Source organism: Euprymna scolopes, chromosome 7 (genome assembly GCF_053919585.1).
Source record: "Euprymna scolopes isolate OS-2025 chromosome 7, ASM5391958v1, whole genome shotgun sequence".
Lineage (NCBI taxonomy): Eukaryota > Metazoa > Mollusca > Cephalopoda > Sepiida > Sepiolidae > Euprymna > Euprymna scolopes.
Window position 1 is genome coordinate 96,455,518 of NC_136488.1, and position 11,466 is coordinate 96,466,983.

The following is an 11,466-nucleotide window of genomic DNA, read 5'->3' on the forward strand; positions in this document are numbered from 1 at the left end:
GCTCCCAAGAACTTTATCCTACTGTATATTTTCTCAGTTTGTCGTATTTTCATTTTATTTATTTATTTTTTTTGGTGTCCATTGGCTATTTAGATCTTTATATTTTTGCACTTATTTTTTATATCCATTTTTTAACATCCATTTTGTATATCCACTTTATTCCCTATTTTTATTCTCGTATATTTAATAACTTTGTATCTCTGATAACTTTTATTATCTATTATCACTATGTAATCCTTATATTTTTATATCTTTTCATTCCATACAATTCTTTTGTATCTTTATTCCCTTATTTTACCATTTGTTTATCCTCCATCTTATTCAACTAAAATATTCCTATACTGTATCCTTTATACTTTATCTTCTTATATTTATTATCTTAATATTTTTCCTAATAATTTTAATTTCCTTTAAGCACTGTTATAATTTCAGATACTCCCTCTAAAATATACTGACATAGCATAAACCCCATATTTCATGTAAACCCTTTCCATAGCTAAAACCCTTTAATACATATGATTAAATAAGCATCTTCCTTCAATTAACGTACCATACATTTTCCCAGAGTATAATCACACATTCTGTCCACATATATTAAACCACTATCTGCATTATATAATACAAAATATCCCCCTTCTATATCACAAAGATCAATTTAGCTCCCCCAAACAGCCTCAATATTTTATTTCGCCCCAATGTAACTATCGCTAGACGTCGCATCACTATTATCTTACCTAGCATCTTCTCTCCTATTCTAATGAGAAGCATTAGGCTTCGAAATACCTTGGTATAAAGAGTTCTCACTTACCCTACACCTTACGCTTATTGAATAAATGAATAAATCAATATATATTAGGATATAGTTTTCTATCATCATTTTCTTTCTTTATTTTTATTTAAGTTCCAATACAATTTGTCGAGTTTTGCATTATCCTGATAAGCCTCCTCTTAAATAATTAATCTTATTCTCTTCCAGTAAATCCCCCATATATATATAGTCATCCACATACAGTACTGTTCCACTGTTTAGACAGGCAACTACCTCAAGCTAGGATCGAAACCCGACCGCCCAAATGACAGTCAAAGCTTTTACCATTACGCTGTTCGGCTACTGCTGTACGGGCAGTGAATTAATGATGTTTTGACACTGTCAAAATACCTAAGCTCGATTAGTTTATACAAAGAGCTTAATATGCTAATGACAGTTTGTATATCACTTCCCAATAGGGCCAGTCAATAGTGCCATATGTGTGTGTGTGTTAAAATTACATTTCTATCCAAGTTCCAATACAATAGTTTACTTATTTTCTGATTGATATGTAAAATATGTATATATATACACTCATGAACAAAAAAAAAAAAAAATCGGCCAAGAGTGAAAGAAGGAAGAAATCGATTTTTCAATATTTTTCCATGAATATTTGTTAATTTTAACTGAAAATTTTTATTTTGCAGATCATTATTATTATAGCATATATGTTCTGGAACTCGCGGCAGTTATTCCTCAGAATCTTGCTTTCAGGTACCTACAATACCGTATAGCAGTCAACTTTAGAAAGCGTGCGTTGATCAGACAGATAAACTCAAATCAACATAACGAAAACAACTGGTACGTTGAAAACGTTTTATTAATTAGGTAAAAAATCTGAAACAAAAACAAAACAAATAGTTAAAAGGAGAAAACATAATTAAACAAAAGGAAATAATACATGAAAATAATTATGTTTTGGACAGACTTCCAAATTAACAGATTCTGGGATATCTTATCTTTTTCAATCAACTGTTAGGTGAAAGCCCGTAACAGTTGGAAAAGTGTCTTTTCTCTGTTAAATTGTTAGGTGAAAGTCCGTAACAGTTAGAAAAATGTCTTTTCTCCATTAAATTGTTAGGTGAAAGTCCGTAACAGTTAGAAAAGTGTCTTTTCTTTTTCTTTTTATTATTATTAAATCGTTAGGTGAAAGTATGGAACGGTTATGTCTCTTTTTACAAAGGTTGTTATTCTAGTGCGGTGCATAAACTACCCAACGCCCATGAAATAAAAATAATAGAAGTCTGAGAAAAGATATAAGTTCTGTGCAAGCGAAGAAGGAAATAATTAGAATTTCTACAAATTAAATATGGAAGTCACACACTAGATTAAATAAACAGAAACTGGTTTCGAGTTCTTCCTAGAAGAAATAGCTAGGTAAAGGAATAATAGGATGTACTAAACGTACCTCATGGCTTAAACGGGGAAAGCCCAGTTCATGGAGTCGAGTAAAGTCTGACCGTGCAGTTTTGAATTCCGCGGTGAAAAGGAGGGAGGACGGACAGAATCGCAGAACGAGACTAAAACGAGATCCCGTGGATAGCGACATGACATTTTTTTCCTTTTCTTTTTTCATTTGGAATGCCTAAACGGGTAAGTTTTCCATTAAAGAAAGATCAAGAAGGGAAGAAATAAGAAAGAAAACTATATATGAAAAAACTCGCACAGAGATGAATGAGAACGAGGCCCGAGGCACCGGTGCTCTTAAAGCGTGTGTCCCTTGTTAAAAAAGGGCCCGATCTGAAGACAGAACACTCCCCGTCCAATTGTTATTTATGCAATTGCACTAATAATACACCATCAGTGTGCAGGCAAGGGCTCCATTGGAATCCCCCGGTCTTTTAATCGGTCTTGGAAGGATTTGTTTTGACATCGTAGAAGGTCAAGTTCTTCTCCTAGATCACAGGGGGGAAGCCTTGCCTGTAGGGTTTTAATTTCATACTTTAACTTTTCAATTTCGGCCTTTTGTCCTTCTGTGATACGGACCAGTTCAGAGACCCGCCCATCTTCGACCTTTTCCTCTCGCTTGAAATTGGTGAGTAATTTAGCATCGTAGGCCATGGCACCAGCTGGTGCCGACGTCGACTTTGGTAATGATTTGTCTTTGGTTACACTTTGTGGGTTGTGAGCTTTTTTCATGGGTTTAATCTTCGTTCCATGTGACACATTTTTATTGGATGCACTGCTTTTGTCTAAATTCTTGGTGCTAGACGCTTTCTGGATGGTGCTGTTTGTAGAACCTTTTAAAACCTTTGACGGTTTTGTAAAGACGACATTTTTGTCTTTTTCCTTCAGAACCTCTTCATTATTAGTTTTTATGGAATCCGTCTTTGTACTAGTGGTACTGGTAGTAGTTGCAGTAGTAGTAGTATTGGTAGTCGCAGCCGTATTAGTATTCAACTTGGATTTATCTGTCAGTAGAGAGAGTTTCTTCTGACGCACGGCAAGATTTTCATGACTTTTACTGAGATATTGCTCCCCAAATGGAGTCCCCGTTGGCTTCTGGTCTGCTGTCGAAGTTGAACTGGTGCTGAGGCCAGAATTTTCAGATTTTGATCGCATTGGACCCACAGTATCGGCTGCAGAATTGACAGACCGTGGTTGTCCAACATTGTTCTGCTTCTTCGTGAAACCCGGTCTCTGACCAACCTTTTTCTTGTTTATCGTTCTTTCAGGACAAATTTCGCCCACCACGCTCCATCCTAGATCCAGTTTCTGGACATAGGGGGCACCGCGCGGACCGTTGATCGTTCTCCTGACCTTGTGGGCGTCAATGACGTCGCGTCCCAGAAGTAGCAAGATGGGTGCGTCCGGATCCAGGGCAGGCACCTCGTCTGCGATGACCGCTAAGTGAGGCAGTTTCCGCACCACGTCGGGTGTCGGTATCTCAGACCGGTCGTCTGGGATCTCGTTACACTCAATCAAGGTTGGCAGAGCGTATGTGGTTTTCCCGTCGAGCGACCCCACCCTGTATCCTAGCGCTCTTCTTCCTGACGTCTCCGTGACTCCGGCACAGGTTTTCAGGGTGCATGCTGAGGTAGGGCCCCGGTTGTTGAAGAAGTCGAAGAACTCCGAGCGAGCTAGGGATTTGTTGCTGTGCTCGTCGATCACGGCATATGCCTTAAGTGACTTTTCTTGTTCACTTGCATATATGTTAACCAGGCAAATCTTGGAGTATGATCGTCCATTTAGGTTGTCTCCACAGATTTGTAAACGATTGGTCGAGACATACTCCTTCTCCCCGCCGTGCAACGGCATGGGTCTGGCATCGGTTGGTTGGGGTGTCGGGTATGGATGCATTGAGCTCTCGTGGCTATCGCTGTCACATTCTGCGCATTTTAGAATGGCATTGCATTCCTTAGCTATGTGGTCTGTGGTGGAGCAGCATCGGAGACACATCCCATTTTGTCTAAGGATGTCTTTCCTTTCGGACAAGGGTTTTTTCCTAAATGCCCAGCATTTTCGGAGAGGATGAGGCGTGTTGTGGATGGGGCATAGTCGGCTGCAGTCCTTTGCTTTAACCTCGATCTTATGGACGGAGACCTCACCGCGACTCGTCCTTTCGTGCCCTTTAGGGGATTGACTGTCCATTGTCCGATAGAAGCTGGGGTCATTTCGGTCATCTGCCTGCTGTTCGATGAAACCAACAAAAACGGAGAAAGGGGGGAAGGACACTTGGTGTTGTCGTTTGTATTTCGCACCGTATGATGCCCACTTGTCCCCTATAGAAGGTGGGAGCTTTTCCACTACTTGCCGGATGCCGCGGGCAGTGTCCAAGGTGGCGAGGCCGGGTATGTCCCCTTCGTCCTTCAGAGCTTGAACCTCTGCAAGAAGATCGCTTAGGTCTCTGAGTTTTGAGTAGTCCCTTGTGATCTTAGGGAACACCTCGAGTCTCTTGAAAATAGAGTCCTCGATGACTTCAACGGCTCCGTAGCATTTGTCGAGCCTCCTCCATATCTCATACAGTCCCTTTTCAGGCCGGTTGAAGTGAGCAGTTCTTAGTCTGTTGGCTTGGTCTGAAGAGTGTCTGCCGAGCCACTTCACCAGCATATCCATCTCCTCCCGAGGAGAAAGTCTCAATCCCGAGATAGTGTTCAGGAACGACGCTTTCCAGACCCTATAGTCTTTAGGTTGGTCTGAGAATCTTGATAGACTCGAGGAGAGCATTTCCCGGCGGGCCATATATAATAAAAGGTCGTGTGGAGGGTCCAAGGTTTGGTCAGGTGGAGGTCGGATGTGCTGATCGGCAGGGGGAACGACTGGTGTCTCCGACTGTTTTAGGGACCTCTGGCTGATGACATAGTCGGTAGTACGTTTTAATGCGTCGAGAGGTGGTTGGTCGAGCATGGGGTTGGCTCTGTGGTGACGAGAGGAGATGACTGAGCTTTCATCTCTGCTGGAGCAGGTGGCTGTGAGGGCCACTTCTTTGCGCGCTTTTATTTTTTTTAATTTTGTTTTTAGCTCTACCTCTTTCTGTAGAGCGTTAATCCTCAACATTTCAAGCTCCTGTTCCAGGTCGGCTTCGCTGTCGATAAGGGCGAGATGAGCTTTAGCTGCTTCTGCTCTGGCCCGAGCTGAAGTAGACTTGGTTGAGGCTGAAACTTTCGACCGCGTGCGGTATGATGCGGCGGAGGACATCTTGCAATTGGTAATGTATCCGAGTGTAACGCAGCTGAGGATTTCTGTTGCTGCGCTAAATATTTTCCACTTGGACTGGGTAATCCGTTCAGCTACCAGAGATTTTTTACTGTTCTGGAACTCGCGGCAGTTATTCCTCAGAATCTTGCTTTCAGGTACCTACAATACCGTATAGCAGTCAACTTTAGAAAGCGTGCGTTGATCAGACAGATAAACTCAAATCAACATAACGAAAACAACTGGTACGTTGAAAACGTTTTATTAATTAGGTAAAAAATCTGAAACAAAAACAAAACAAATAGTTAAAAGGAGAAAACATAATTAAACAAAAGGAAATAATACATGAAAATAATTATGTTTTGGACAGACTTCCAAATTAACAGATTCTGGGATATCTTATCTTTTTCAATCAACTGTTAGGTGAAAGCCCGTAACAGTTGGAAAAGTGTCTTTTCTCCGTTAAATTGTTAGGTGAAAGTCCGTAACAGTTAGAAAAATGTCTTTTCTCCATTAAATTGTTAGGTGAAAGTCCGTAACAGTTAGAAAAGTGTCTTTTCTTTTTCTTTTTATTATTATTAAATCGTTAGGTGAAAGTATGGAACGGTTATGTCTCTTTTTACAAAGGTTGTTATTCTAGTGCGGTGCATAAACTACCCAACGCCCATGAAATAAAAATAATAGAAGTCTGAGAAAAGATATAAGTTCTGTGCAAGCGAAGAAGGAAATAATTAGAATTTCTACAAATTAAATATGGAAGTCACACACTAGATTAAATAAACAGAAACTGGTTTCGAGTTCTTCCTAGAAGAAATAGCTAGGTAAAGGAATAATAGGATGTACTAAACGTACCTCATGGCTTAAACGGGGAAAGCCCAGTTCATGGAGTCGAGTAAAGTCTGACCGTGCAGTTTTGAATTCCGCGGTGAAAAGGAGGGAGGACGGACAGAATCGCAGAACGAGACTAAAACGAGATCCCGTGGATAGCGACATGACATTTTTTTCCTTTTCTTTTTTCATTTGGAATGCCTAAACGGGTAAGTTTTCCATTAAAGAAAGATCAAGAAGGGAAGAAATAAGAAAGAAAACTATATATGAAAAAACTCGCACAGAGATGAATGAGAACGAGGCCCGAGGCACCGGTGCTCTTAAAGCGTGTGTCCCTTGTTAAAAAAGGGCCCGATCTGAAGACAGAACAATATAATAAGAAGTGAAAAAATGAATCCTAAAGATGGTAAGACCGCATCTTGGCGAGGATATAAAAAAACGAATTGCAGGATTAAGGCAGTCCAAAATGACTTATAAGCAGATTTTTGATATTTTAAGAAAAGAAAATGTGAAAACATTTTTCTCTGTAGTGAAGCGAATTGGTCAAAGGGAAATCTGGATCTGGTCGCCCTAGAGCATTCATTTTGAAGGACGACCACAGGCTTAAATTAACTGTTTTGAAGGGTTGAAAGAAAACTTATGTTTACCATAGCAAAGAATTCAAAACAGGGTCTGGAAATTCTTTTTCTCGATATACAATATCTAGACAAATGAAAGAAATGGGATTTTCTTCTAAAAGGTGTGCAAAGAACATCAATGATAGAATGAGATTTTTCTCGTATTATGGCAAGAAAGATACAGACTGGTTCAGGAATGTTTTCTGGTCAGATGAATCAAGATTTTGTCTTGTTATTGATGCTCTCGATGCTCCTGCATGGTGCAATCGAAGAACTGGAGAAAGATTTTCACCAAGTTGCATAAAAACGACAGTTAATCACGGGAATAGATGGATAATGGTATGGGGAACATTTACTGTAGCAGGAGTTGGGGAACTTATTAAATGTGAGAAGTCAATCAATGCAGAGGAATATGTTCTAATATTAGGAACACGACTGTTACCAAGTATCCAGAAGTTGGGAATATCCCAGAACATTATTTTTCAACACGATAATGCCCCTACGCACACTGCTAAAGTCACAAAAAATGGTTTTCTGATAATACTATTAGTCTGATATTTTGACCAGGCCAAAGCCCTGATTTAAATTGCATGGAAGAACCTTTCGAACAATGAAAAATTGTGGGAAGCTGTGCAAAGCGAATGGAATGGCATCGCCTCTTCACAGTGTTCCACTTTGGTTGAGAGCATGTCTAAAAGGATTGATCTTTTAAAGAAAGCAAAAGGGAATGCGATTCCATCCTAAGCATTTATTAAAGTAAATATCTTGTTCTGTGTTATTAGTCTCGTTCAAGTTTCTTTGTTCTTGTTCAATATAACTTTTAGTGCAATAAAATGTATAAAATTTGTTACACGGATGTATGTGTGTGTGTGTGTGTGTGTGTGTGTGTGTGTGCGTGCGTGCGCGCGTGTGGATATGAAAATGCTTTGAGCAATTTATATAATTATATGCCACTGATTGTCTCTTTTATGGACATTCATAATCTTAACATTTCTGTTATATATTAGGCAAAAATAATGCGTTAAAAAGATTATTACAGGTTATAGAAAAATAAAAGAATAAGCTGGAACCTCCTTGAACTTTGCAATGTAGTCGAGTTCCTTAAAAACAATATAAATAATAAGCATTAATGCATATTGTATATTAAACAGTGATGTAGCGATATATATATATATATATATATATATATATATGACTATACATATGTATATATACATATATATATTTGTATATATATATACATATGTAAATATATGTATATACAAATATTATATATATATATATATGTGTATATATATGTATATATATGAATGTGTATGTACATGGATATATACATATATGTATATATAATTACATGTATGTATATAAATTATATGATATATAACTTATATATATGTATATATAAATTATATATATAAATTATATATATAACTAAATTACACACACACACACACACACACACACACACACACACACACACACACACACACACATATATATGTGTGTGTGTGCATATATAAATTACATTATTGTCCAGGTTCAGATGCAATTGCTTACTTATTTCTTTTAAGTTAAAAGGTGCCGATAAGTTGTATCGATTGCATGTACACATTTTATAAAGTATGAGATAATTCCTAGTTACACAGTTTAACATTTACATTTTTTAGCCAAAAAACTGCAAAAGGAATAAAAAAAAGCAAGGGGATAAACTTAACTGGATAACTGTGTTCGCTTCTTGTTTCTTGCTTTATTTCCAAGCCGCATGAAGTTGGTTTTCATTCCAAATTTTGGTCTGCGATTTCTGTATTCCATGTATCGAATCAAAAATACCTCAATTAGTCCATTTTTTACTAGTTTTTGATCTGAGGTGTTATTAACAAGATCTGCTGAATTTACATGAACTAATCTAACCACTTAGCATGTATTAGGGATTGTGGATGTGTTCTAATATATATATATATATATATATATATATATATATATATATATATATATATATATATATATATATATATATATATATATATATAAGAGATAGGGGAGAGATGGAGAGCGAGAAAGGGTCGTTTTTTTTTTCTTTTTTAAGAGTATGTCTGCTTTTATCATCTGTAATCTGTGACTTTGTTCAGACAATATTTTGTAGATTTATTGCTGTTAGCGTTCGAAAATGACGGGGAAGAAGAATTATTGCCTCGGAAGGATTGCCATAATAGGTCGGTAATGCCGGTCTTTGGATTTCCTTCATCAGAACAACAGTTTTCGGAATTTAGAACGTAGATTCAACTCTATTTCTCAAGAATCCTATTAAAGAAGAAGAAGAAGAAGAAGAAGAAGAAGAAGAAGAAGAAGAAGAATGGAATAATAAAAATTAGCAAAAATATGCGACTAAAGGTTTGCTCGTCTTGGAGGATGGTAGCGTGATGAAGAAACAGATACTACACTACATGCCAAAGAAAGAAGTAATGCATAATATCATGACTATGGAACAGATACTACACTATTTCACCCTGCCCCCTAAAAAAAACAATGCCTGGGACGATTATATCATGACCAGAGAACATACACTATTCCCCCCACCCCAAGAAAACAAAGAAAAAAATAACACCTGAGAGGGTGGTTCCATAACCAGAGAACAGATAAAAAATTACTCCTCCAGTCACTCTAAAATAAGGAAGTAATGCCCAAGATGGTGGTACTATAACCACAGAATAGATATTATGCTACCGCACCACCTTCAAAGGAATAAATAATGCTTGGGAGGTGGGTCTCCTAACAAAAGAACAAATACTACACTACCTCAAAAAGGGAATGTTATATATTGGAGAAGGAACAGAACAGATACTACATTTCTTCCACTAAACGAAGAGAGATAATGTCTCAGAGAATGGTTTAATGATGACAGAACAGATACTACAATGCTCTCTTACTCTTCAAAATGGAAAAGGTAATATTAGGAAGGTGGTATCGTGATAAAAAGATACTACACTACCCCTTCCCCCTGAAAGGAGGAAGTAATGCCCTTGACAATGATCTCATGATCACAAACAAATACTACACTAACACCACTAAAAAAGAGGAGATAATGCTCGGAGGTGGCAACAGAATATATACTATACTCCCTTCTGAGCTTGGTATTGGAAGATAGTATGTTATTTTGAAATAGTATAGTAAACTGAATTAAGCATTAAAAGATAGTATTACAATCGTACAATTAATAGAAGTAATAGTATAGGTATGGCTTCAGACAGACAGATACCAAATCTCCACTATTAAGTAATAGTATAGTTACTGCTTCAGAAAAACAGATACCAAATCACCATTATTAATAGAAGTAATAGTATAGTTACGCCTTCAGATGGACAGATAGACAAACAGACAGATACCAAATCTCCACTATTAACTGAATTCTAACGACTATTGTGCATTGACAAAAAAGAACAAAAACATTCTTTTTCACCTAATTACCAATAATAGCTGTTGTGAAGATACACCTGAAGAAGGTCGAAGGTTACATCGACCAAAACGTGCAAATAACAACTAAGATGAGAACAGTAGTTCGAACACTCCAACTAATACAAATCTAGATACTTAATTTTCAAAATAAAATACTTGTAAAAGAACGGGCACACGGGAAGATAAATTCGTTTTGAAGATCGAAAAAAAAAAAATGATTCCAGTTGTAAAAAAGTCGTCAAGATAAACTTGTCCATGTAATTTAATTGCTTCTTACTTACAATAAAATTTTTTAACAAAGCAACGAACTGGATTAAAACCAGTTCCTTCCAGAGAACATTCTGATCGCTAGAAAAATAGCTGAGAACAGCCCCATCAGCACTTCCTGTTAGGCGGTATTCAGGTGATCAACAATGCCTCTCTTCCAAAGAAGAGGGTGGTATCTAAGAGAGTACATATCCTAAAACCGGACCATACCTCATAACAATTTTTCTGACAAAGGGAGAGGAATTGCTGTTTTCTTGAATCTTCTCATCATCATTCAACTTTAAATCTATCTCTACTCATTGACCCTTATATATCATCGTGTGATTTTTAGCATTGATAAGTGTTAACTCCTTAGTGAAATAAAAAGAGTTCAGTATGAAATCAGTTGAGGCAGTTATCATGGGGTTTGAGAAGCTGGTAACACATACTGAATTCTAAAAGAAAAAAAAACTATGATATACACTTTCTCATATTCATTTTTAGTAAGAATTACATTCCAGTAATATGAATTGTGTGAATTATTCCATGTTTCCTTTGTTTCAGCTCGTTCATTTGCTGGTCTAGTGGTCGTCACCAATTCACTGTTTTGATACTTCATTATAATAGATCTTCCTATTTGAGTTGCTTAATTCCAAGAACTGCAGGCTTATAAAACTCTCTCTGATGTTTTCCTCCTACCTATAGTTTTGGTCTTTTCAAGACTAAGGTTAATAAGCGTTTCCTGTCATGTATAAGAGCGATTTATATATAAAAAAAGAAGGTAGCAACACTTCTTTTATTTGTATACTTCAATAAAAGTCAGAATTTATTCTACTTTCTTCGTTCTTAGTCAAAACTGCTTACGTCGCAACTGTAAAT

At 37.2% G+C, this 11,466-nt stretch overlaps 1 protein-coding gene across 2 annotated transcripts; it reads right to left on the minus strand.

Moving 5' to 3' along the window:
* Nucleotides 1-1,483: 1,483 nt before the first annotated feature.
* On the minus strand, nucleotides 1,484-6,638 carry LOC145279851 (uncharacterized). Of its 2 annotated transcripts, XR_013868468.1 has the most exons (3): nucleotides 6,296-6,638; nucleotides 2,217-5,724; nucleotides 1,484-1,645 (listed from the first exon to the last, which is right to left on the minus strand). XR_013868468.1 is itself a non-coding variant. In XM_080131297.1 (2 exons), exon 2 carries the CDS (start codon nucleotides 5,444-5,446, stop codon nucleotides 2,609-2,611), a length of 2,838 nt encoding a protein of 945 aa, XP_079987423.1. In that variant the 5' UTR covers nucleotides 5,447-5,724; nucleotides 6,296-6,638; the 3' UTR covers nucleotides 1,652-2,608. The 2 variants fall into 2 exon arrangements, 1 of the variants encoding a protein (XP_079987423.1); XM_080131297.1 differs by lacking the exon at nucleotides 1,484-1,645 and having other exon boundaries at nucleotides 1,652-5,724.
* Between the last annotated feature and the right edge of the window lie 4,828 nt (nucleotides 6,639-11,466).